Below are 27,875 nucleotides of genomic sequence, written 5' to 3' on the forward strand. Positions count from 1 at the left end.
TGTGATACCTATACGCCAAATTTGTGCTCCGCTAGAGCACCGGCGAGACAACTCAGCTGTGACAGGCTTTTAAGGTTGACGTTACGTTAAATGCGTATACATGCACGTTTATACTGCAGTGGCGTTTACGTTAAAATAGTTCAGTCGTGACATGTACTCGAGAGTACTTAACAACATTAGGTTATGAGCGAGTTGGAAGTTGTATGTTTAGCAGTGACGTTATGGACTAGTTAAATCATACTACGGTATGGATAAATCCAATTGTGAGAAGGGAAATTATACGATTTAATCGTACAGATTTCTGTAAATAACGTGACCAAATAAAATGCGTGTTTGTGTGTGAATATAAGGGAAACACATTATTGTTAGACTTTTATCATGGCTGTATGATTTAATGATTCATGAGGGATTTTATGTGACAGTTGCATCAGGTTTAATATTTTGTCAAACAATTACCTCCACAGATCGTTGCAATATTTAGTGATTCATGTGTGAATATGTCAGAAATGCATTATTTTACAACTTTCATTGAACCATTACGTTCACAGTTGTAAGTTGTATTGAGTGATGCGTGTGTTTTATCAGGGCCTGTAAGTGAGGAGCGGGCTCATAACTATATTTATGCTAAAAGTTTATTCGATAAACGGAGAAAAAGTAAAACAATACTTTTTTACATCCAAGATGGCGGCTTTTTGTTTACAATTCCAATGTTACGGTGAAGTTCGTTTATCCGCCCTTTATTATTGTATTACGTGATAAATTTTCATAACTTCGTTAGTTGGATGGAGAAACTTACGAAAAAACAACATTAACAACAACAACGAAAGTGATGTTAAAGGGAAGTGCGTATTAGAGCACAGTAATTAGTGAATGTTTTCGGTGCATTAATCGCCGGTGTAAAAAAAGCTTTGGTGAGTTTGAATAAACAGGTGAGTTATGTTTGGAGTTGATTGATGATTTATCTATTAAGTTGTATACGTATGTATTTTACGAGTTAAACATTGTTTTGTATGAGATCATCACTGATCGGCCATTTTTTGAAAATAAAAAAGTATAAATCTAAACGATGAAATGGATACCAGTACAATATGTTGAGGCTTGAAAACAGTGTAAACGTATGCACTGGTCAGTTGTAAGCACGGTCCCAATGTCCGGGGGTTATACCGGGGAAAACGGGGAAAATGGGCCGTGTTTTTTTTCCTTTCAGGTGGTACCGCAGTGCCGAGTGAGTGCGGTGGTTTTGTTTTCGCGCCGAAAATAGCGGGGAATTGGCCTTACCTAGGATATCCCCGGGGTGCGGGGGCATTTGGCGGGGATTTTACTAGCAGTTTGTCCACGCAGGGTGGGGATTTTACCTGGGATTGGCTGGATCGAAAGTCAAAGTCCCCGCTATTCCCTGGGCCTGCGAGGAGTGGGGGGTGGGGGACTTGGTTACAATTAAGTGGTGCATTATCAACACCAATTTGTCAAAAAATTAGTGAATGAGAATGCAATTGAAAATCAGTGCATAAACTTTGATACATCGCGGCCATACACAAAGTCCTTTACATGTCAACACTATATAAGTTACTCACTGCAAAGTATAGTTGTAATGTTGATTTACTTATATGAACATGTAACAAAAAACAACAACTGAAAGCTTACGTGTAATGAAATATGTTCTGTTCTGTTCTGAATCGTGAAATTAACAGAAATGCTTACAACAGGTTGAAGCTTAATCAAACACTCAACCAATAACCATAATTGTTCTTGAAGGGACTAGTCACCAACTAGATGGTTCAAAAATCGGCAATTCAATATATCCTGCTGGCCCCAATTTCTCGAAACTTCTTAAGTCCCTTATAACTTATTAAGCTAATCTCACTATTTTGTTGTTCTATAAAATGTGTTATATTTACTTCTTCAAGATTTTTTTTAGAAATTATGTGGGAATAATCTGTATGATTATAAGAATAAATCATTTTTCAGTTATCGAAATTTAATTGAAGTATGTACTTCGGCTAATTGAAATAAGCAACTTAAGCCTTAAGAAGTTTCGAGAAATTGGGGCCTGAAAATTATTGTTAATACGAGCTAATTTTAGGCCGATAATACATCATTTTTATTTTCATGATTTAAATATTTTTTGTCGCTGTTAACCCGTTTAAAAATAGCGCATAATAATTTTCCAGCTTATAGTGTCTATATTTAGCATACGAAAGTCACGCGATCAGTACAGATACATATACCGATGTTTTTTTTAATCAGTGGGATGTACGTGGTAGACAGACATAGTCCATTTTCGAATTTAAAAAAAAGATTCGAAAAAACATCGAAAGATATATCGTCAGCGATGTGATACATCAGAAATTAAGATTCAATTCGTTGAACATAACCATATTCAGGGGGGTACACGTATTCAGAATCTGATATGCAAGATGGCGGCGAAACCATGACGAAATAGGATTTTTGGAACCTGTTTTCGCCTGGTAAGTGGTATAAAGTATATATTTCAAAAATATCATGACGCGCATTCGGCTCTACAATTACCATGCCTCACTCGGCTTTTTATTTCATGCGTCTAGGTTACGGAATAAAAAAGGTAATGAAGGAAAACCTTCGGCCAGTCTGTTGTTTACAAATGTGGGAAGCGTGGAATTTGATACTTTTTATGACGTTTAAGTTCCAAAAACACATATTTTTGCAATGGTTTCTGCTTTAACATTATTTAAATGTGGTATTTTAATTTCCTGACAGTTCCTTTGCTGTACAAGAGCCTTCATGGTAATTTTATTTTGGTTTAACCACCTAAATGTGTGCTGAAAATAGTTCAACCACCTTTTGGCATCTGCACTGAAAGACACTTATTAATGAAAACAAACTGTGTGACAAATTAAACTTGTGACAAACGTTCCATAATATTATGACAAACTATTTTCAGCACACATTTAGGTGGTTAAACCAAAATAAAATTACCATGAAGGCTCTTGTACAGCAAAGGAACTGTCAGGAAATTAAAATACCACATTTAAATAATGTTAAAGCAGAAACCATTGCAAAAATATGTGTTTTTGGAACTTAAACGTCATAAAAAGTATCAAATTCCACGCTTCCCACATTTGTAAACAACAGACTGGCCGAAGGTTTTCCTTCAATAACTTTTTGATTCCGTAACCTAGACGCATGAAATAAAAAGCCGAGTGAGGCATGGTAACTGTAGAGCCGAATGCGCGTCATGATATTTTTGAAATATATACTTTATACCACTTACCAGGCGAAAACAGGTTCCAAAAATCCTATTATGTCATGGTTTCGCCGCCATCTTGCATATCAAGCTCCAAAACCTCACGTAAACCCTTGCAGATTCTGAATACGTGTACCCCCCTGATATTAGTTTTATATAAGTTTTGATATTTTTTTTCTTGCAGTTGTATCATCTGGTGTCTAGTCCCTTTAATAGCTTAATGGTTGACATTTGTCCAAGCATATGACCAGTAAAATGCGATGCTTGTAAAGGAAGGCTCACTTACAGTCCTAACATATTTTTATTTTATTTTGTTCATTTATTCAGCCGTTGTGGCCTTGTTCTTTATGTGATAAATAAAAACTTTATATTCGAACCTGTGGGTCGTAAAACACAAATTCAACACATAATCTTGATACTAACATTATTCATTTCTGTACGACTCATTTTTCTTAACAAATAGTACACATTTACATGTCTGTATCATTTTGCAACCGCCCTTATAATTTATCTTTGAATACAGATACCAATGGAAGGTTATTGCTTTAAAACGAAGTCATAAAATGAATTATACGACTATACCCCCAGCAGAGCAGTTGAAAAAGCGTCTTCTTACGGTTGTAAGCGAGAATTTCGAGAATCCCACCAGCCGATACATTGTATTTAGAATTTTTATAGGCCATGATATTAATATAATGTTTATCTTTCAGAAAAATATTTCTTTTTATCTATTTAAAAATCTGTTGTTGTTTTTTTATTCATGCATTTATTTGATCACCGTAATATATGCACTACACTTATCGTCGTGTTGACTTTCCCTCTTGAAGTTGTACCTCTTGATTGTGAGAGTCAACATTTCAATGCAAATACTGATTTCGAAGCATGCATGAAATGCGAATATTGGAAATTATAATGTGACTTTACTCATGGCAACATACTTCCAACAGATGCTGACTGTTGTTCTATTGATCGATAGTGAAGGTTAAATGTGCGGCTTGTGTAAAAATTGCTTTTAAGTGTAAGAGCACAAACATATGTTGATTTGTAGATGGAACTTTAAAATGTTAAAGGTAGGTGAACAGTGAAAATCTGATCAACATTCAATTTAAAGGATAGCGGTCGGGCACGTAAGCAAATGCTTTTGTTTTGCTTTCCCGTTCGTTCGTAGCGCATACAAGCGGGGAACCAAAGCTATTCGTATTCATTTGGAACACCGCGGTCAATTTCCATCGAAAACAACAACGGATGTATATGGACTGTTTACCGTGTCAGAAATCTTAACATTTAACTACACTCTAAGTAGCTCGCATATTGATTTCAATTTAACCGTTAAGCGTTATGACTTAACTCTTTGGATCTTAATTATTCATGCAATAGTCCCTTCACTGGCAATCAATTTAAACTTAGTTCGACAAAATACATATTAAACACTACAAAGAAGAAATACTATTATTTAAACTTTTACGAACTACGTCTACTGATGTACAGGCATACAACCGAGGTTGTTTTCAATGGAAAATGGCCGAGGAGTTCCGAATGCTTTCATTAAGGCTAACGGTGGCCTGTGTACCAATTGTAGGTTATCTTTACGATTATTGAAGTGTAGGGGACATCATTATCGTTTGTGAGTGTGTGTGTGGGCGTGTGTGTGTAAAATGCGTGCATTCATGAATGTGCGAGTGTTTCGGCTGTGTCTGTGTGTGTGCGCGCACGTATTCGTGCGGATGTGCGTGCGTGCGCGTGCTCGCGCGCGTGTGTGTGTGTGCGTGCGTTCGTGTCTGTGCTTAACCCAACCAACTAGAGCAAAGCATAGACCTGTTACAGTATTTAAAGATAAACAGGTATGCGTTTATTTGTACACTATATGAAAAAAATGAGACAAAAAATATGGCTTATGACTAAGCAAACTGAATTGTTTTGTTTATCCGTTCTATCGTAGCGCATAAATTATACAAGCGAGCTAAATCATTACCTGAATTCAGGACAGTTCAGTCGCTCACACGTTAGCAGACATTTTTGTTATGTATCCCTAATCTATCGTGTCACAAACGATTCAAGCAGAGAACCAATTCGCAAACGTTAGCTACCGAGAGCGTTAGCAACTGTTATCCCTAACTGACACAGGGCTGTTTCATTGACCGCTTCAAGGTAGAAAAAATATACTCATATGCATTGTGTGTCTATCCATGTTGTTTTGGGACGTTGGATGACTCATGGTAAGTGTCCATTAGGACCTAGCCTTGTGCCCCCAAACAGGGTGTCCGTACGTTAAGTGTCCATTAGGACTTAGCCTTGTGCCTCCAAACAGGGTGTCCGTACGTTAAGTGTCCATAAGGACCTAGCCTTGTGCCTCCAAACAGGGTGTCCGTACGTTAAGTGTCCATTAGGACCTAGCCTTGTGCCTCCAAACAGGGTGTCCGTACGTTAAGTGTCCATTAGGACCTAGCCTTGTGCCCCCAAACAGGGTGTCCGTACGTTAAGTGTCCATTAGGACCTAGCCTTGTGCCCCCAAACAGGGTGTCCGTACGTTAAGTGTCCATTAGGACCTAGCCTTGTGCCCCCAAACAGGGTGTCCGTACGTTAAGTGTCCATTAGGACTTAGCCTTGTGCCCCCAAACAGGGTGTCCGTACGTTAAGTGTCCATTAGGACCTAGCCTTGTGCCTCCAAACAGGGTGTCCGTACGTTAAGTGTCCATTAGGACCTAGCCTTGTGCCCCCAAACAGGGTGTCCGTACGTTAAGTGTCCATTAGGACCTAGCCTTGTGCCTCCAAACAGGGTGTCCGTACGTTAAGTGTCCACTAGGACCTAGCCTTGTGCCTCCAAACAGGGTGTCCGTACGTTAAGTGTCCACTAGGACCTAGCCTTGTGCCTCCAAACAGGGTGTCCGTACGTTAAGTGTCCACTAGGACCTAGCCTTGTGCCTCCAAACAGGGTGTCCGTACGTTAAGTGTCCATTAGGACCTAGCCTTGTGCCCCCAAACAGGGTGTCCGTACGTTAAGTGTCCACTAGGACCTAGCCTTGTGCCCCCAAACAGGGTGTCCGTACGTTAAGTGTCCACTAGGACCTAGCCTTGTGCCCCCAAACAGGGTGTCCGTACGTTAAGTGCCCACTAGGACTTAGCCTTGTGCCTCCAAACAGGGTGTCCGTACGTTAAGTGTCCACTAGGACTTAGCCTTGTGCCCCCAAACAGGGTGTCCGTACGTTAAGTGTCCATAAGGACCTAGCCTTGTGCCCCCAAACAGGGTGTCCGTACGTTAAGTGTCCACTAGGACCTAGCCTTGTGCCCCCAAACAGGGTGTCCGTACGTTAAGTGTCCACTAGGACCTAGCCTTGTGCCCCCAAACAGGGTGTCCGTACGTTAAGTGTCCACTAGGACTTAGCCTTGTGCCCCCAAACAGGGTGTCCGTACGTTAAGTGTCCACTAGGACTTAGCCTTGTGCCCCCAAACAGGGTGTCCGTACGTTAAGTGTCCATTAAGACCTAGCCTTGTGCCCCCAAACAGGGTGTCCTTACGTTAAGTGTCCATTAGGACCTAGCCTTGTGCCCCCAAACAGGGTGTCCGTACGTTAAGTGTCCACTAGGACCTAGCCTTGTGCCCCCAAACAGGGTGTCCGTACGTTAAGTGTCCATTAGGACCTAGCCTTGTGCCCCCAAACAGGGTGTCCGTACGTTAAGTGTCCATTAGGACCTAGCCTTGTGCCCCCAAACAGGGTGTCCGTACGTTAAGTGTCCATTAGGACCTAGCCTTGTGCCCCCAAACAGGGTGTCCGTACGTTAAGTGTCCATTAGGACCTAGCCTTATGCCCCCAAACAGGGTGTCCGTACGTTAAGTGTCCATTAGGACCTAGCCTTGTGCCCCAAACAGGGTGTCCGTACGTTAAGTGTCCATTAGGACCTAGCCTTGTGCCCCCAAACAGGGTGTCCGTACGTTAAGTGTCCATTAGGACCTAGCCTTGTGCCCCCAAACAGGGTGTCCGTACGTTAAGTGTCCATTAGGACCTAGCCTTGTGCCCCCAAACAGGGTGTCCGTACGTTAAGTGTCCATTAGGACCTAGCCTTGTGCCCCCAAACAGGGTGTCCGTACGTTAAGTGTCCATTAGGACCTAGCCTTGTGCCCCCAAACAGGGTGTCCGTACGTTAAGTGTCCATTAGGACCTAGCCTTGTGCCCCCAAACAGGGTGTCCGTACGTTAAGTGTCCATAAGGACCTAGCCTTGTGCCTCCAAACAGGGTGTCCGTACGTTAAGTGTCCATTAGGACCTAGGCTTGTGCCCCCAAACAGGGTGTCCGTACGTTAAGTGTCCATTAGGACTTAGCCTTGTGCCTCCAAACAGGGTGATTGCTATATGCTTGGTTATTTTGTAACTCCCAGAAGTTTTCATGTTATTTATGTATATGCGTACAAGTGCTTATTTATGTCGTGAACTTTTATTAGGGTCATTTACAAGCTGTTCACAACTAGTTTTGATATATTGGAAATTCTCCAAGCGAGGAACAGACGTGGAGAAAACAAATACAACTAGTCATTACCATGCCAAATAAAACGTTATTTAAACAATATGAAAGTGCTTTAGAAACAATTATCGGTATGGTATTTATTATTAGTGTTTTACACGAGGGATACAGTAAATGTCAAACCATTAGATTCATTCCATGAATTCCTCTGACAGATTTCTGTTTATGCAGATTACTCTCTGTGGTAAATTAAGCAGTTGTTAAAAAAATTAAAAAAACATTGTGTGTGTGCTAAAATATGTTGTTTAAAACCCTTGAAGCTTTAAACAGAATGTTACTCTAACACAATTCTCCAATGATGCCAAAAACGTTCTTACATAAAGCCCCCCCCCCCCCCCATAAATTCTACCTACCGTACTTACCTGTTTTGTTTTTTTTTAAATTGATGTAAAACCTAAACACACCAATTTGTTTTTGTCCCTACGCATGGTAAACTGTTTTATAGGGTAAGGTGGATCTACTTACCGATCTGCATTTATAAGGTGTCAAACTCGATGTAAAAACGATAAAAAATCGTTGGGTTGTAAAGAATATTCTCTGCGATTTGAACGTTTTGAAAATTTGAAACGTATAAGTAACGTGTAAACGACGAATATTCCGAAACGTTTAAAATATCTATATGAATTGTAATTATTTTGAACCAATAAGATGGAAGTATATTTCAAACAACAGTCGATCCCCGTTGGCTCGAACTCGCTTGGCTCGAACTCCTTATTGGCTGGAGCTTGATATAAAGGACCGATTTCTTTATACTGAATCTAAGCATTTCCGCTTGGCTCGATTTTTGCGAGGCTCGAGGTATTTTCGCCAGTCCCTGTGAGTTCGAGCTAACGGGATTCGACTGTATTTGAATATTTTAATTCCTAGCTGCAGTAGGTTTAATAAAAATGATGGGACAAGTATGAGGTTAGGGGTATACTTACTGGTTTAAGCCCCCAGGAGACTTCCACTGAACTCTTGTTCGTGGACCGTTCCAAGCGGTAATCCAATCATTTAAAGCTGCACTCTCACAGATTTACCATGTTTGCAACTTTTTTTATTTTTTGTCTTGGAAAGATCATATTTTTGCGTTAATATCTGCAAACTAATGATATAAGATTGCTGACAATAGATCAGATCGCAGATTTTTTATATTTCCGTTCGAAAATTAATGTGTAATGGCTTGAATTACTAACGGTTGAAGAAAAATGCATAAAACATCATTTTTTAGACTTAAATATAAAAATCTGCGATCTAATTTTTCGTCAGCAGACTTATATAACTAGTTTCCATGAATTTTTGCAAAAATTGGCTCGTTCCTAGACAAAAAAAAGTTGTAAAAATTGTAAATCTTTGAGAGTGCAGCTTTAACGGTAAAGCAATTTGATAAGGGTATTGTTTGTTTGTGGTGTTTGTGATGTACAGTCGAACCCCGTTGGCTCGACTTCCTAGGGACCGGCGAAAATACCTCGAGCCTCGGAGAGTTCGAGCCAAGAGGCAATTTTTACCTTCAGTATTGAAAACTCGGTCCTTTATAACCAGTTCGAGCCAACGAGTAAATCGAGCCAAGTGAGTTCGAGCCACCGAGGTTAGCCTGTATGTTGTTCTTGTGTGTGTTTTTTCTGTGTATGCACTACGTTTGTGTCTATATTACATTGTCGTTTGAGCCCTTGCATTGTACCTCTTAACATGGCTTATTTTTGAATTTTCGATCACTGGGCTTGTCCCGGTATATTTCATTGTATTTTTAAACGTTAAATTTCCATAACTTCCTCCAGATAAACAATAACTTATCCGTAAAATTCTTGCAAAGAGATTCGAAGGCAGCTTAAATGACGTCAAACGTTTACAAATAGCTGGCTCGACACATTTAGGCCGTTCATTGAAAACAGCACTTAAAGCTACAGATTGAACGTTTTGACCACCTTTTTTATGTATTTTTTTTGTCTTGGAACGAGCCAATTTTTACGAAAATCCATGGAAACCAGTTATATAAAACTGCTGACAAAAATTAGAACGCAGATTTTTATATTTAAGTTAAAAAAATGATGTTTTGTGCAATTTTCTTTAACCGAAAGAAACGGTTTTAGCCATAAAACATTAATTTTCGAATGTAAATATGAAAATCTACGATCTGATTTTTTGTCAGCAATCATATATCATCGGTTTGCAGTTTTTTATGCGGACCAAATCGAAATGTGTCCAGAGTTAGTTGTTTTAACCAAAACATATCTTATATGAATCATCAGACAAAGGTTGATAATTTTGACCCTGAGTTCACAATTTGTTGAACCATTATCACAATGTAATTGGACTATGTAAATATATGGCGGCCATCTTCGACTTTGGCGGCCATTGCAGATCAAATCGAAATGTGTCTAGAGTTAGTTTTTTAACCAAAACATATCTTATATGAATCATCAGACAAAGGTTAATAATTTTGACCCATAATTTACAATGTGTTGAACCATATCACGGTGTTATTGGGATATTTAAACATACTGTACTGAAGCCAGTCTAAAGCTTAAGATAACGATTTAAAAGGTTTTGTTTGACTAGGAAGATAACAGAAACGGCCTAATATTGACTTAATGTTTGTAGCCGATCCTCTGTTATATTGGTGTGTGTAGTAAATGATGGACTTTTGGATTTATAAATTATCTAGATGTGACAATATGACCCTGATTTCGTGTAGTGTACGGACGTATATTACGTTTATGTGTGAAAGTGTAAGAGGTATATTTTTTAGCTGTGTCATTTATAAGCTATCTAAATATGTTCAAGGTTTCTCATAAGTACTACTGTTTTTAAAGAACATCCTTCTTTATTTATAGCCTCTTATAGAAAACAACAAAAGGAATACCATTTCAAAATATTTTGTTCAAGTGACATCCTTATTCAAAATCAATATAAAGCCAAGTATAACAAACATAATTTTTGAGTGATAAACCTTCAACTACTTAGTCAATAATGCATTTATGGAAAATATTAATTTCTGATAACAAGACTGTAACTTGTTTTAATAACTTAAAACGCAAACATATTAAATGATTGGTGAGTGCTTAAAGATGTACTGTGATCTACTATCGTCTCATATGTTAGAAATACCATGTTTTCTGCACCTTTCTTTCAAATCAAACTCGGTATCCTTCATAAAAACCATTTATTTCGACATTTATTCGTCCTTTTTGGTGTATTGAAAGAATTGAATTAGATGTGGTAAAACTTATTTGGGAATACGTGTGCATCTTTAAGCCTACGATCTTTCTGAAACGGTGTCCTAGCGGTTAATACATAATAAACTCTCTTTTTTTTATTCTAATTAGTTTTTCTCAAAGTATTATATGTTTAAAATTCGTATCAAGGAAAGAAACTCTTTTCGATTTCAATATAAAATACAACAGAAGGCGTGCACGTTGATCTAATTATGATATGGAGCATAATATAGATGAATTTAATTAAGGCAATTATAATTGATTCAGATCAGGACGCAAATTTATTTTAGCACAAAACTTTACATCGACATCGAGGAAATAACTTGTTATTACCAAGAATCGGTTAAATTACAAAACATTTTCATGGCCATGGGCGTACATGATAATACACCAGTACGCCCGGGCGTTCGAATCATTTCTGGGGCGTCCGAAATGCCAAGAGCTGAAATATCAAACTCAGGAATAACACTCGAATGCTAAGGGTGTCTAATTTATGTTTGTGGTAATTTTAATGAATGTAGGCGTTTAGAAGCTACAGAATGCTTGAATTCGGTTCTTTCATTTGTGGTTTCTTCAAAATGATCAAATGGGACAGGAGAACCTTTCCGCTCCCACCTCGTATAAAATATTGATAACAAACTGATTAAAGAAATTTTCATGTCAACACCACGCTTATGAGAACAAAGCGAAAATATCAAAACGCTTCAGGCCCTGTCGGCGATTGTAATTGAAACTCATATTGAAACAAATATAGATAAAAACACCTGTATAAGCAGAAATTATTTTACTAAACTGAAAAATAAGAAAAAGGTCAATTCCGTGTGGCGACCACTGACTGCCATTTACGTAAAATTGTTAAATTACTAAAATTTGGACAGAATCGAGAAGGAAGCTTAAAGAGGTGTCTCTATTTTGGATCTCCTTCGAGCTACTTATGCACACAGTCGAGTCCCGCTGGCTCGAACTCCTAAGACCTGGCGAAAATACCTTGAGCCTCGAAAAATTCGAGCTAAAAGGGGGTGCTTACATTCAGTGAAAAAATCGCTCATTTTCCTTCATATTCGAGCCATTGTGGAATTCGAGCCAAGCGAGTTCGAGCCAACGGGGTTCGACTGTATGTGAGTAAACATAACATAACATTTATTCAGCATTAAATGATATAACATTCATAGCCGAAATGCAAAACATATGAAATAAACCATATGAAACAAATCATCGTAAACGAAGATAAGATATGTACAATGCTTGTGTAAGGTGAATGTATAGCGCGAGATTTTCCGTTTGTAATATTACATTGCAACGTTTTATATCCTGTTGGCAGGTTATACACCGTGTTTATTGTTTGTACGTGTTTACAGTATCCCGTTCCCAAAGATACCGAACACAATATACTTGTTATCGTCTTGTTTAAATATAAATAGAGGGGATTGTAAAGTGAAAGTATGAGATTTATTAAGTAGCGTAAACAGGCGCGTAGCTGCATATACGCGAGTACGCGGCTGAATCCACATGGTTCTGGCGCAAATACATATATATCAGCCAAAGTTGCATTATTCGTACTTTACTACATGATTCTTAAACTGTCCATTTTACTAAATAAAGCATCTCAGAACGCCAAGAATGCACTAGATTGCACCATGGTTTTCAAAATCTTCCGAGGGGGCATGCCCCGATCCTCCATAGCACATTATTGAATCCACATGAATAGTGGGCTAGCTACGCTCCTGGTAAATGCTTTCAAAATTGTTTTGACTCGCCTCGTTTAAGGAATGTTTCATGTTCTCGTAACAAAGAATGTGCTATCTTGATATTGTAAATCTGTATGAACTGTTTAATAAAGTTGGTATTTTATGACCACTTATAAGACAAAATTAAATGACCATTTATGATTTACCGTACTAACGTAAATTCGTGTTCAAACCTCCTTTCATTGCAACTAATTTATTAATGATGTAGGTAAGAGCGCATACATTGCGCAAGCGGATCCAGGCAGGGGCGGACCTGCCTCCCCCAAATCGCCCATGTTTACTTTTAATTACAAAATAGGAGAAAAAAGAAATTTTAGAGAGTGTGGGCAGGGGGGGGGGGAGGGTACCCCCATTACCCCCCCCAAGACTTCGGACAAAATAAATTAAGTTTTGAGGGAGGGGCGCCCGTCAAAAGGTTACACCCATAAGATACGCCCCCTTAAATAAAATATCTGGAACCGCCCCTGCATTGGTATCTTTTGAGTGACATATAACCCCCTCCACCCACACCATATTTTTCAAGTTGGAGTTGTATTCAAGTTTGGTTTATCAAAACCCATACCATAATTTATACGCATAAGAGTTGTAAATTAAAACGTAGCAAATATTATATTATATATTACCAAAAAAACATGGAATAAATAACACATTAACTCAACAGAACATGTTCTGAAGTCAAAACCAAACATCAAATAATATGTTAGTTTATTTATATTTATATTAACTGTAAGTGAATACTAGAAAATTTAATACAGTCGAAACCCGTTGGCTAGATTTTGTTTGGCTCAATATCCTCGTTGGCTCGAACTCGATATTAAGGAACGATTTTGTATTACTCTTTGTAAGCATTCCCGCTTGGCTCGATATTCGCGAGGCTCGAGGTACTTTGGCAGGTCACTTGGATATCGAGCCAATGGGGTTCGACTGTTTAAAGTAATTTACTGAAGAACCCTTTAAAAAAATTGAATTCTTCTTCTTTATGTTATTTTCAGGGATACAAGAAAAATACAAGGTTATAACTTGGCACTATTTTCAGTTAGTCTATATAGACACCGTCCACATGGTATGGAACGCTAGAATGGCATCTGTTTGTTCTAAGCTTTGCTTTGTCATCAAAATGACTCATATGAGGTGTACTAGGAAATACTCTGTTCTAATCAATAGAAGATGCGAAATTCTAGTTGCGGTGCGTGATCATTAAATGCTAAGTATCAGGATGTGGTCCAGGGTGCGCTCCCTTTATGGGTATTTAAAATCAATACATACAAATTTATTATAAACATTGATTTTGAGTGATTAACCTTTATCTACTAACTAAATAATGCATTTAAGGAAAATATTAATTACTGATAACAAGATTGAAACCGTGTATGTAATAGCAGAAAACGCACAATTATAAAATGACTGGTGAATGCTTACATACTTACTGCGATCTACTATCGTCTCATGAGATAGAAATACTGTGTTTTCTGCACATTACTTTCAAATTTAAATACAGTATTCTTCATGAGAACCATTGTTTTCGATATTCATTTATCCTTCTTGGTAAATTTGAGCAATTGTTTTAATTGTGGTATTACTTATTTAATACATCTTTAAATGCAATAAGGCATTCCATTCCCACCATTTAAAGCTGCACTTTTTTTATTATCTTGAAACGAGCTTATTAACGCGAAAATGCATGGACACCAGTGATATAAGACTGCTGACAAAAAAGGGGTCGCAGATTTTCATATTTAAGTTCAATAATTGATGTTTATTATATTTTTTGGTTCGGAATTATAAGGTTATTTATATTTAAAAAAAAAAAATGATTGAGTTTGAAAATCCGGTGCCAGTGTACTTGACATGCAGTCCTGTAACTGCACTCAGAGAGAAAAAATTCTCAGAGCTATACCAGAACCAGGTTGCCTTCTGGCCTGATGCAGTATGGATTTCTGTAATCATTAACGGTTCTGGACTTCAAACTGAGATAATGTGCTTAGGAGAAACGCGACATATCCATTTTATTGTTTTAATCAATTAGGTTTGAACTGAATTTAAAGGAAATGCATGGTTTTCATTTACGTGAAGCGCAAGAATTTTGATTGCTAAATTTCCTTAGAATGGCATTTTTTCCCAATCTGAAGTGTTGCCTGTTTTCATGTTTAGGGAAATTTATTAGTAGTGTGCATCCTTGTTAATTTACGCGTGAACTATTTTATGAACTTGCTACGTCATCTGTACATGTTAAAAGGACCATAAACATTAAAAAAAAAATCAAATGAAAAATATATTTTGAAGAAAATGAAAACTATTTATAAAAAAAAAACAACAACAAAAAACAACAAAACAAAGAAACAAACTTATCAAGATGAAATTTAAGACTTGAGCTTAGGTTCAATAAAATAGTAATCAAAATAAAAAGGGATAAGTTTGAAATCAAAGAAACAAGCAAAAAATATCTGCAGCTAGCCGGATTTGAAGCCGGTTTAATCTGGGACTGCATTCGGGAGAACATATCCATTTCACCTCTGGTACTTTGAGAGGGTTTGGTGTAAGATATAAACACAATTGAAAAATTGTCAACATTGAAAATAAATCTTTTTAATAGTTGAATGTTAATCTCATTGCTTTGAAAAAAACTGTAGTGGTTTTTTTCAAAACAAAGTTATCATATTTTTTGGTTATCATCCGGCTTCTTTTCTATGAGATGGTTGAGTAATGAGAAGGTTTCAAGACGCCTTATTCAACCTTAAATATAAACAATGCACTCGCTTAAGCCAAAACCAGTCCGTTTTAAGCGACTTGATGGTTTACAAACGACATGCAAAATCAAATTTATCGCAGCGGTGACCTCCCTTTGCTGACGTCACGCCAATCACGTGACGATCCTTAAAAAAATCGAGAATACTTCATTGAAAAGTGTTTTTTTTTCTCTCATTTGAAACGAATGTTGATTTTTTAACCTCGAAATCAACTATCATTTATAGCGGTGTGTTAAATGTTATTTAAGAAAAGTAAGTATCTTAAATACACTTATTTTTAGTGGTGGCAGAGGTCGTCTCTGCTCGTCAACTTTTGCACATACTTAAAGTGGTAATTTTATGTTCATACACGTGGAAAGCGTTTTCATGAGTCTCAATCACCATCAGAGACTTCTACATAATTATATCAGTACCTAAACAAGAAAGAAACAGCGTGCTAGGGGCGTTGCTGGTCCTCTATTCATGTGGACTCATAATTGTGCTAGTGGGCCCTGGGGCATGACCTCGGAAAATTTTGAAAACCATGGTGCAATCTGGGGCATTCTGTGCGTTCTGATGTGCTTTATTTAGGACTGGAAAATGGGCAGTTTTAGAATCATGTAGTCAAGTACGCAAACTGCAACTTTGGCTGTTTTTTTTTTTAATTTGTTTGATATAATCATGTGGATTCAGCCGCGTACTCGCATATAGGCAGCCACGCGCCTGCGTGTGTAGTGTTTTAGGAACTCACGTTCTACGCTTAAATTAAATGACCGCATTTTCTTTCACAACACATATGGATATGCCGCTCTCGCCTGATTTATAGTTGAATATTTTTCGAAGATTGCGAAAAGTTCGTTCACCTTTTCATCGGTTATCAAATAAAATAAAATGAGGTAGGCACTCTACGAAATTGTTACAAATAATAAACCTTTTTAGATAGAATAATGTCACGTAACCGTCGTTACGTATCAACTTTAAAGTGTCACGTAACATAAAAGTTACGTATGAAACACTTTAAAGTAATAACAAAAATCAATAATAGAATTCAAAGTTTGTGACCGCCCACGGTCATCACCCACGAACATTACCATAGACGTCAACAGTGTCGACTAGGGACAATTTCAGTGACTTTTCGAAAGTGTTGACTTCATTTATTATTATTTCGGTTTTAGTGTATTGTGTTTGTTTCTATTGATTATTTTTCATATTTGGTTTCGGGTATAATTTATTTGCATGTATTTTTGTTTTCTTCATTGTTCATATCAAAAACAAAACAAACCGTCCCTTCATATTCACTAATTCTTTTTAATATTGTTTCCGATCATCTACTTATCATTAATCAATTATAGTTGACAGGTTTTTCTCGAGTTAAAATCTGTTGACACCTAATCATTAGCAAGTGTCATCATCCTCACGAGCAATTAAACTTTGACACCAATTAACCCTGCGGGTTTAAGTAATGATAGTTTCTCCGATCTTTACCGAAGTAATTATCACCTATTTATGACACTTCCTAAAAATAAGATGAGGGCGGAAACGCGTTCTTCAACGTTTGTTAGATTTAAATTGACGTCAACGCTTATTAGATTTAAATTGGCGCTTGTTAAATTGATAACAAAATATTGGAACAAATTATGGGGATAAAAGGTATAACGCAAGGGTTATTGGTGGCAAAACAAAACATTAATTTTTTTTTCTCTGGTTTCAGATATCGAAATGAAATTAAATTAAAATATATTAAGTAAGATGAAATAATCCCCATGATGAAATATTTCTTTTAAGAAAAATCGGACGAATGTCACGTAACCGTCGTTACGTATCAACTTTAAAGTGTCACGTAACATAAAAGTTACGTATGAAACACTTTAAAGTAATAACAAAAATCAATAATAGAATTCAAAGTTTATTTGTATCAAAAAGTAAATACTTCATCATGGTGATCAAATGTAGATTCACTTAGATGCTGACAGTTCGTGATAGCCGCTGGCTATTAGACCAATTAGCGTGACAGTTCATGACTGTAGAATACATCTTTTTGTATATAACAAGAAATTAGATATGCATACCTGTCACAAACTAGACGAGATCAGCAGTATATATGAACGCATGTTACTCATTTAGTTTAGGTTAGGTTTTGGGCATTAACTGGACATATAGCCCGTATGATACTTAAGAAGGTACCTAACAAAATAAAGACTTAGAACACTTGAACAGTTGTTGGTTGTTTACTGAACGAACTATCACGAAAGTTAAGTGAGCGTTGGCATTACGCGACAATAAAACCTACATTTGCAGCCAATGAAATAGCAGATAGGCATTCATTAAGTTCTAGGCTTTATCATACAGAATTTCAATTTTCGCGGGTTTTCAAATAAAGGTCCGCCCACTGCCACTAATCCGATACCAATCCCTACGTTGACAATGCGACAGCCAATGAGATTGTATTCTAAGTTGTTCCGCTCAGTCTTATTCATTTAGATTTTAATGCATGTTATTTAACTATAACTACTTTTATTATGATAAGTTTTTAATGTTTTATTTCAGGGAGGTGATAAAGGCGGGAAATGACTGATCACATGGCAAACTTGCGTCATATGACGTCACACGTACGTACGTTGTTCGTGATTGTGTTCGCCGTTGCCGTGACGATGCTGTTGCTAACAAGAAGCGTTACTCAACACTTCTCCGGTAATTTAAAATATGAAAAATGGTTTGTCACTGAATAAAATTTATTGAAGAAATGAACGCTTTAAATATACAGTCGAACCCCATTCGCTCAAATTCTCAAGGACCGACAAAATACATCGAGCCTTGGAAAATTCGAGCTAAGCGGGAAATCTTACCTTTATTATAAATACACCGGTCCTTTACACCCAGTTCGAGCCAACGAAAAGTTTGAGCCAAGCGAGTTCGAATCAACGTGGTTCGACTGTATTAAAATGCGGATTGTGCCTTAACATCACGGATTAGAAATTGTGAAATGGAATTGGTAAAGTAAAATAGAATATCACGCAATTCCGGGATTAATTGTTAATATTATTCCGACATAATAAATTCTAGTGTAACTTAGACGTACCAGTCACGCTATTTACAGAAACGTACATTTACAACTAAAAGTGATTTTAGATTGACTGTCTTTTAGTCACGTGCTTTACATATACGTTCTTTTGCCAACTGCTTCAAACAGATATAATTTTACAAACTCAGTATAAACAGACGCACTTTTAATCACGTGGTTTACAAAAACTTAATTCACTAACGTGATTTCAGCAGAATTAATTAAACAAAGTCATTTACAGGGACCTAATGGTACCCACGTAAATTTAAAAAGACAGTCTTTTACCCACGTGCTTAACAGGGACCAACATTTACCCACGTGATTTAAATAGCCGTACTTTTACTGATGCGACTGATATAGATCTACTTTTACTGATGTGATTGACATAAACCTACTTTAACTGATGGGATTGACATAGACCTACTTTTACGGATGTGATAACATAGACTTACTTTTACCGATGTGATTGACATAGACCTACTTTTACGGATGTGATAACATAGACCTATTTTTACCAATGTGATTAACATAGACCTACTTTTACGGATGTGATAACATAGAATTACATTTACCGATGTGATTGACATAGACCTACTTTTACGGATGTGATTGCCATAAGCCTATTTTTACCGATGTGATTGACATAGACCTACATTTACGGATGTGATTGCCATAGACCTACTTTTACCGATGTAATTTACAAAGACCTACTTTTACTGATGTGATTGACATAGACCTACTTTTACTGATGTGATTGACATAGACCTACTTTTACTGATGTGATTGACATAGACCTACTTTTACTGATGTGATTGACATAGACCTACTTTTACCGATGTGATTGACATAGACCTACTTTTACGGATGTGATTGCCATAGACCTACTTTTACCGATGTAATTTACAAAGACCTACTTTTACTGATGTGATTGACATAGACCTACTTTTACTGATGTGATTGACATAGACCTACTTTTACTGATGTGATTTACATAGACCTACTTTTACTGATGTGATTTACATAGACCTACTTTTACTGATGTGATTGCCATATACCTACTTTTACTGATGTGATTGACATAGACCTACTTTTACTGATGTGATTGACATATACCTACTTTTACTGATGTGATTGCCATATACCTACTTTTACTGATGTGATTGACATAGACCTACTTTTACTGACGTGATTGCCATATACCTACTTTTACTGATGTGATTGACATAGACCTACTTTTACTGATGTGATTGACATAGACCTACTTTTACTGATGTGATTGACATAGACCTACTTTTACTGATGTGATTTACATAGACCTACTTTTACCGATGCGATTGACATAGACCTACTTTTACTGATGTGATTGACATAGACCTACTTTTAGTGATGTGATTTACATAGACCTACTTTTACCGATGTGATTGACATAGACCTACTTTTACTGATGTGATTGACATAGACCTACTTTTACGGATGTGATTGCCATAAGCCTACTTTTACTGATGTGATTGACATAGACCTACTTTTACTGATGTGATTGACATAGACCTACTTTTACTGATGTGATTGACATAGACCTACTTTTACTGATGTGATTGACATAAAGCTACTTTTACTGATGTGATTGACATAGACCTACTGTTACTGATGTGATTGACATAGACCTACTTTTACTGATGTGATTGACATAGACCTACTTTTACTGATGTGATTGCCATAGACCTACTTTTACTGATGTGATTGACATAGACCTTCTTTTACTGATGTGATTGACATAGACCTACTTTTACTGATGTGATTGACATAGACCTACTTTTACTGATGTGATTGACATAGACCTACTTTTACTGATGTGATTGACATAGACCTACTTTTACTGATGTGATTGACATAGACCTACTTTTACTGATGTGATTGACATAGACCTTCTTTTACTGATGTGATTGACATAGACCTACTTTTACTGATGTGATTGACATAGACCTTATTTTACTGATGTTATTGACATAGACCTACTTTTACTGATGTGATTGACATAGACCTACGTTTACGGATGTGATTGCCATAAGCCTACTTTTACTGATGGGATTGACATAGACCTACTTTTACTGATGTGATTGACATAGACCTACTTTTACTGATGTGATTGACATAAACTTACTTTTACTGATGTAATTTACATAGACCTACTTTAACCGATGCTATTGAAATAGACCTACTTTACCGATGTGATTGACATAGACCTACTTTTACTGATGTGATTGACATAGACCTACTTTTACTGATGTGATTGACCTAATCCTTATTTTACTGATGTGATTGACATAGACCTTATTTTACTGATGTGATTTACATAGACCTACTTTTACTGATGTGATTGACATAGACCTACTTTTACTGATGTGATTGACATAGACCTTATTTTACTGATATGATTGACATAGACCTACTTTTACTGATGTGATTGACATAGACCTTCTTTTACTGATGTGATTGACATAGACCTACTTTTACTGATGTGATTGACATAGACCTTCTTTTACTGATGTGATTGACATAGACCTTATTTTACTGATGTGATTTACATAGACCTACTTTTACTGATGTGATTGACATAGACCTACTTTTACTGATGTGATTGACATAGACCTTCTTTTACTGATGTGATTGACATAGACCTACTTTTACTGATGTGATTGACATAGACCTACTTTTACTGATGTGATTGACATAGACCTACTTTTACTGATGTGATTTACATAGACCTACTTTTACTGATGTGATTGACATAGACCTACTTTTACTGATGTGATTGCCATATACCTTCTTTTACTGATGTGACTGACATAGACCTACTTTTACTGATGTGATTGACATAGACCTACTTTTACTGATGTGATTGACATAGACCTACTTTTACTGATGTGATTGACATAGACCTACTTTTACTGATGTGATTGACATAGACCTACTTTTACTGATGTGATTGACATAGACCTACTTTTACTGATGTGATTGACATAGACCTACTTTTACTGATGTGATTGACATAGACCTACTTTTACGGATGTGATTGCCATAGACCTACTTTTACCGATGTAATTTACAAAGACCTACTTTTACTGATGTGATTGACATAGACCTACTTTTACTGATGTGATTGACATAGACCTACTTTTACTGATGTGATTTACATAGACCTACTTTTACTGATGTGATTGACAATGAACTACTTTTTACCAACGTGATTTACAGAGATCTGATTTTACCCACCGAATTTTCGTTAATATCCATACCCTGCTCAGTTTTTATTTCTTAGTTTTCAATTCTTAGTCATGCTTTGAATTAATGGTTTTTTAGTTGCTATTTGCTTAAAGGGACACTCTTATTCAAATCAATACTCACCTATGTATAACAAAAAATATTTTGACCTATAAATCTTTAACTACTTACTCAATAATGCATTTATTTAAACTATTTATTACTGATAACAAGATTATAACCGTATACCTTATAGCTGAAAATGCATATAATTTCAATGACTGGTGAGTCCTAAAAGATTAACAGTGATCAACTATAGTCACATGCAACAGAAATACCTTGTGTTCTGCACATTTCTTTAAAATTTAACACGGTATCTTTCATAACAACCATTGTTTTCGATATTTAATCATCTTTTTTGATAAATTAAAACACTTGTATTCATTGTGGTACATCTTATTTGGGAGTAAGTGTGCATCTTAAATCGGTCTTTTCTGAAATGCTAACTTATAAGCAATTAAGCAAACAATATTTGTATTAACCGGCAAAATATTGATCATAATTATTTATATTTGTAGGTCTTGAGGTGCGGGGAATGGCTCGAGAAAGAGTTGCGAGCCGTATACATCATGTCAATAACACTGGTAAATTTGTCATTTGCATACATTTATATGATAACGTTTGAAACGAAAACAGAGAGAAAAAACGACAGATATTATCGATTATATATTATGTTTTATGTTAGTTTTGTTTGAGGTCGTCAATCCAGATGCTGTTTTAAAAACGTCTTTCACAATTTTTGTAATATGAATATGAAAATGATTATCAATATACTTATAATATATTAATGCAATAGTCAGTTGCAACCACGCCCCCAGGTCCGGGGAATAGCGGGAACTTTGACCTTCGGTCCAGGCAATCCCGGGTGAAATCCCCGTCCTGCGGAGACAAACAGCTGGTAAAATCCCCGCACACCGGGGACATCCTTGGTAAGGCCCATATCCCGCTATTTTCAGCGCGAAAACAAAACAGCCGCATTCACTCGGCACTGCGGGGCCACCTGGAAGGTAAAAACACGGCCCAATTCCCCCGCTATCCACGGTATAACCCCAGACCTGGGGGATGGGGCGTGGTAACCATTGACTGGTGCATGATAAAGTCATATTAAGAATTATTTCCAATTTTAAATCTACTTTTATGTCATTGATTTATTTCAGGAATCGTTCAGACTAATACCTCAGGAAATCAGACGAACATTTACAATGATGTCATGAAAATACGTCTGCTCTGTGTAATTCTAACCATGCCGAAAGATCTCCACACAAAAGTTGCAACTGTAAACAAAACTTGGGCAACGCGCTGTGACCGACATTTTTACGTCATCAATTCCCGTATAAAACGTCACGACTTTTTAAACATAAACAATATACCAGAAAGCAGAAACAATTTGGTGCATAAAATTCAAGAAGTGTATAAAAGAGTTTACGAACGATACATGAACGATTTTGATTATATTTTAAAAGCAGACGATGATACTTACGTCATTGTGGAGAACTTAAAATATTTATTATGGCATCATGATGCTCAAAAGGCCGGTTACCTAGGATTTCATTTTAATAAGTTCGTAAAATCTGGTTACATGAGTGGAGGTGCGGGCTACGTCATCAGTAATCGTGGTCTTCGTCAGATGGTGGAAGAGGGGTTTAATAAAGGACTGTGTAAAATCGTAAAACGGGAGGAGGATCAGGAAAACTCAGAAGATATTGAAACTGGGAGATGTTTAGAGGCAGCTGGTAGGATAATTTAAGCTCTAATATCTATCCTTAAAAATACGGATACGTTATATTAAGTGTGAGTAATAATACAAAGCAATAACACACATCCAGTATATTTTTAAAGTAATTGTATCTTTGCTCGTTGTGATATTAAGCATTTCTCGGTGATTCAGTTCAAATACCATACGAATAAAAACAATGTCGTTTTAATGAAATAAGACAAACATCATCAACATATTTTACCACTCCAACATTAATTGGAGTATCTCAGGGTGAGGGATCACGTGACTTAAGGGGTTCTCACATGGAACACCACGGGATAAAGCTCACTCTGTCAATTCTTAATCATTAAGATTTTACTTCATGTCATCTTAGTATAACATAAAAAAGGTTTTTATTTATTCAAGGTGTCCCTGTGTGGAGCTCCCTGGACGCAGAAGGCCGAGAAACATTCCATCCATACACATTGGAGCGCCACCTAGCCGGGGACCTTCCGGGATACCTGTACAGCTGGGCAAAGCATCCTATTCAGAAAGTATGTACAGTAAAATTGTACAACATCATTGATGTACACTGTTAGCTATAAAGACGATGTTAAATGTTATATCCATAATGATATACAGTCCATTCTCGCTATGTCGAACTTTGTTATCTCAATGTTCCGATTATGACGACTTTTTTCGAAGGTCTTTGGCTGGATAATGCTAGTTACACCGTTAAAACAGAGCAAAACATCACAATCATAGTTGCAATCTACACATAAAGTCGAAAACATTTTGTAACACTCCTAAGCTGGAACAAAACATTAAAACAAGTACTGAAGTTATATTTTACACAGGGCGGTCAGTTAAGTTGTTTTTGTCTGTTTTTATTTAAAACACGAGGTAACATCATAATGCAACAAGTTCGCTTTAAAAACTAGTGTCGGGCGTTTTCGGTAAAATATTCGGGCCACTACCCGTAAACATGTTTGAATGTAGACTAAAATTGGTCTTATTGAAGTACAGGTAGATAAGCAGTTGGCGTCTGATTTTGGAATAAATTAACATAAAAAAGCCAGTGGTCGGGGACCTGCCCCGAATTCAATCACAGCGTTCCGTCGCTCTCGTTAGCTAAGGCCAAAAAAAATATGGTTTGGTTAGGGTGACATCCTTTTCGAAAATAGGTTGGGTAGGTAGGCTTCTTATATTTTTAATTAGGCTTTATATAAGAACGTTAATTTCATCATTGGAGAATGGTGTTAAAGTGACAAAAATTCAAAATCGATACACAAGTATAACAAACATAAATTTTGAGTGATAAACCTTTAACAATTTACTAAATAATGTATTTATGGAAAATATTAATTACTGACAACAAGATAGTAACCGTGTATTAAATAGCTGAAAACACAAACATATTAAATGATTGGTGAATGCTAAAAGATTTACTGTGATTTTAGAAGTAGAAATACCGTGTTTTATGCACATTTCTTTCAAAATAAACTCGGTATCCTTCATAAGAACCATTGTTTTTGACATTTATTCATCCTTTTTGAAATAATATAACAAAAGTTTTAATTGTTGTAAATCTTACGTGGGAATAAGAGTGCATCTTTAAAGTAATGTTCTGTACAAATCGTTCAATGTTTTAAACATTGAGCACACTTTTCTTCAACAGGGTCGGCGCCTATTTCGTAGGTAGGATCGTATAACCCGAACCAAATGTATTTTTGGATTTTTTTCAGTTTTTTTTATTATTATACTGTTTTATTTTGGTTCCCTGTTTCATTACGGCGCGAACACTACAGGCGGGGAACCAAATCACAAAAGTTGGCCGCAAACTCATTAAGTTTGACTTGACTTAACTCAAGGGTAGCTTGACATAATTTATCATGGGCAAACATGACGTATTGAAAGTGGATAAATTTGTGTAGCCTTTGAGCATTCTTGTTATATTCATTTTGCTAAATTACGACAGTACTGAATTGTATGGCCTTTAAAATCAGAACAGGGCCAACTTTCTCGAAGTGCCTGATAACAAAAACGAGTTAAGCATACAAATTTTGATTTTGTATAAATTTTGTAATATTTTCTCTTTACAGAGTTTTGAGGTTTTCAAAGGAAATACTATTTGAGATAGAAAAGATTAAAAACTTTTTGTTTAATAAACTCAAATTTAAGTAAGTAATTTTGCTAAGGTATTTATAAGATATTTAAGTTCGTTATGCTTAAGATTTTTTTCAGAAATTGGGGCTAGGTCATTAAAATTATTTTGTCCAGATTAAAAAAGATGTTAGCATAATGCATTAAACATGTACGAGGGTGCGGTTTCTCTGATCTTTTTAATTCATATGCATTATCATGTTATTAAAATATATAAAACAACATATCGTCACCTTAGTGCAATAACTCAATAACTGCATATAGATATAGAAGCAGATAGTGCGTTGTTGCACTAAGGTGACGATATACGATACAATACATTTAAAGTTATCCTTTTGATGATTAACGATACAGTTTAAAGATAATTTTAGTATCCCTTTCTTCTTATTCTATTTACCGTATATATACCATCTGAAAGCTGCAGTTAATCAGCGATTTACAAACATGGCTTTTTTTGTTTTTGTCTCGGAACTAGCTGATTTTGGTCTCAATGCATTCAATTCAGTCATGTTAGATGACTCACTATAAATTCATCTCAATTGTTAGGAACGCTTTTAGCCGTAAATATCAATTTTCGTACGTGAATATGAAAATGTCTAATCTGATTTTTTTTAGCAGTCTTGTATCACTGGTTTTTGGACATTTACGCAAATATAGGGTTATTCCAAAATTCCAAAAATGAAATAAAAAAAAACTCGCCAAAACGGCCAATCTGTGAGAGTGCAGATCTAAAGCTATGCATTTGTCACTAATTGACATGTCGACACCATTTCTAAAAACACGTAACTGAAGTTAATGATGGCTGAATCGACGATACACTTCATTATACACGTTTTATAGAATCAGTGACTACTTCAGAAATTAAGAAAAGTTGTTTTCCTGGGCCTGATAGCTCATAGCACATCTTAATTAATTTTCAATGCCTAGGTCACTTTCCTTTGCTAGATAATATACTGGTCATATATTGTAATACTTAATAAAATGTAAACTACTGTATTTTCAATCATTTTATGTAATATTAAAAATTAAAGCTTCCGCAAAAATAAATTACGTTGGACCCCCTGGTTTACATAAGGAATAATTAAGATGTTTGATAAATACCAGCCCTGACACGTATATTTTGTTTCCATTTCCAGGGAAAAGAGTGCTGCTCAAGATACACAATCAGTTTCCACTATGTCCCACCAGATGCCATGATATATCTCGACCACGTGTTGTACCAAATGACTGTTTTTGGTGTCCATGGCAACCAAGACTTCCCTGTGTCCGTGTTCAGTGAAGGGCATATTACGTGACCATAATATTAAATCTTAAACCAGTTAATCTATTCACATAACGCGATAACTTGGGCGCCGACCACCACACAAGCGGGCATTACGGAACGTGATTTCAATGATTGCATTTAATAATCACAACAATATATCATTTGATTCATTTTCTTGCCCTTGGTATGAACGTTCTTGTAAAAAAATCCATATTGCAAATGAAAAGACATTTTATTCTATGTTTTGAACTGAGCTATAATCAAACCATTCCAATTTGGACATTCTGTTTTTTAAATGCTATCCACGAAATGTTTTCGTCTGAATTATGTTCTTGATCGAACCCTTTCTTATTACAGAAATCGCAATTAAAGATACTTCATATTTGTTTATGCAGGAGGTCCAACGTACATTATTGTTAAAAAATCCGCCATTTTGTTCCGCATCGAACATGTCCCTCACTTAAGATTCCGCAAAAACAGTTAACGTTGGACCCCCTGTTATGACTCCAGAAGAGTTCACTTATATCAGATATAAACGCTTTGCCAGAAAAACATTTATGATCTCGTTTGTCACTGTTGCTTCGAACCTTTCACCCCGGGTGAAGAGACGACTGACATTCTGAACACCTCGGCCATTTTCCATCGAAAACAACCTCGGATGTTTATGGACGGTTTACTATGTTAGAAATCTTCGACAAAACCTTTCACAAAATGGCCGTCTGATATGACGGAGCACTGTCAAAACATTACTTGGGAAACGGGTTTGTTTGATGAAACTAATCACTTTATCAAACTCCGATAATAAAACGAAGGCGGGGCTCTTTAAACGGAATAGACCACCCTTTATTTCTTATAAAGCTGCACTGCAGATTTTCAGTTTTTACAACTTTTTATTTTTTGTCTTGGAAAGAGCAATTTTTTGCATAAATATCTGCAAACCAATGACAAAGAATGCTGACAAAA

The 27,875-nt window shown here is 36.4% G+C and overlaps 1 protein-coding gene across 4 annotated transcripts; it reads left to right on the forward strand.

The window, feature by feature from the left end:
• On the forward strand, positions 1-27,466 carry LOC128205083 (glycoprotein-N-acetylgalactosamine 3-beta-galactosyltransferase 1-like). 4 transcript variants are annotated; one of them, XM_052906496.1, is made up of 6 exons: positions 1-929; positions 17,955-18,098; positions 22,308-22,373; positions 22,947-23,522; positions 23,912-24,039; positions 26,785-27,466. In XM_052906496.1, exons 2-6 carry the CDS (start codon positions 17,975-17,977, stop codon positions 26,941-26,943), a joined length of 1,053 nt encoding a protein of 350 aa, XP_052762456.1. In that variant the 5' UTR covers positions 1-929; positions 17,955-17,974; the 3' UTR covers positions 26,944-27,466. The 4 variants fall into 4 exon arrangements, with proteins under 4 accessions (XP_052762456.1, XP_052762459.1, XP_052762457.1 ...); XM_052906499.1 differs by having other exon boundaries at positions 1-911; XM_052906497.1 differs by lacking the exon at positions 1-929 and adding an exon at positions 4,164-4,293.
• The last annotated feature ends 409 nt before the right edge of the window (positions 27,467-27,875 follow it).

The sequence above is a fragment of the Mya arenaria genome, chromosome 10 (assembly GCF_026914265.1).
Source record: "Mya arenaria isolate MELC-2E11 chromosome 10, ASM2691426v1".
Classification (NCBI taxonomy): domain Eukaryota; kingdom Metazoa; phylum Mollusca; class Bivalvia; order Myida; family Myidae; genus Mya; species Mya arenaria.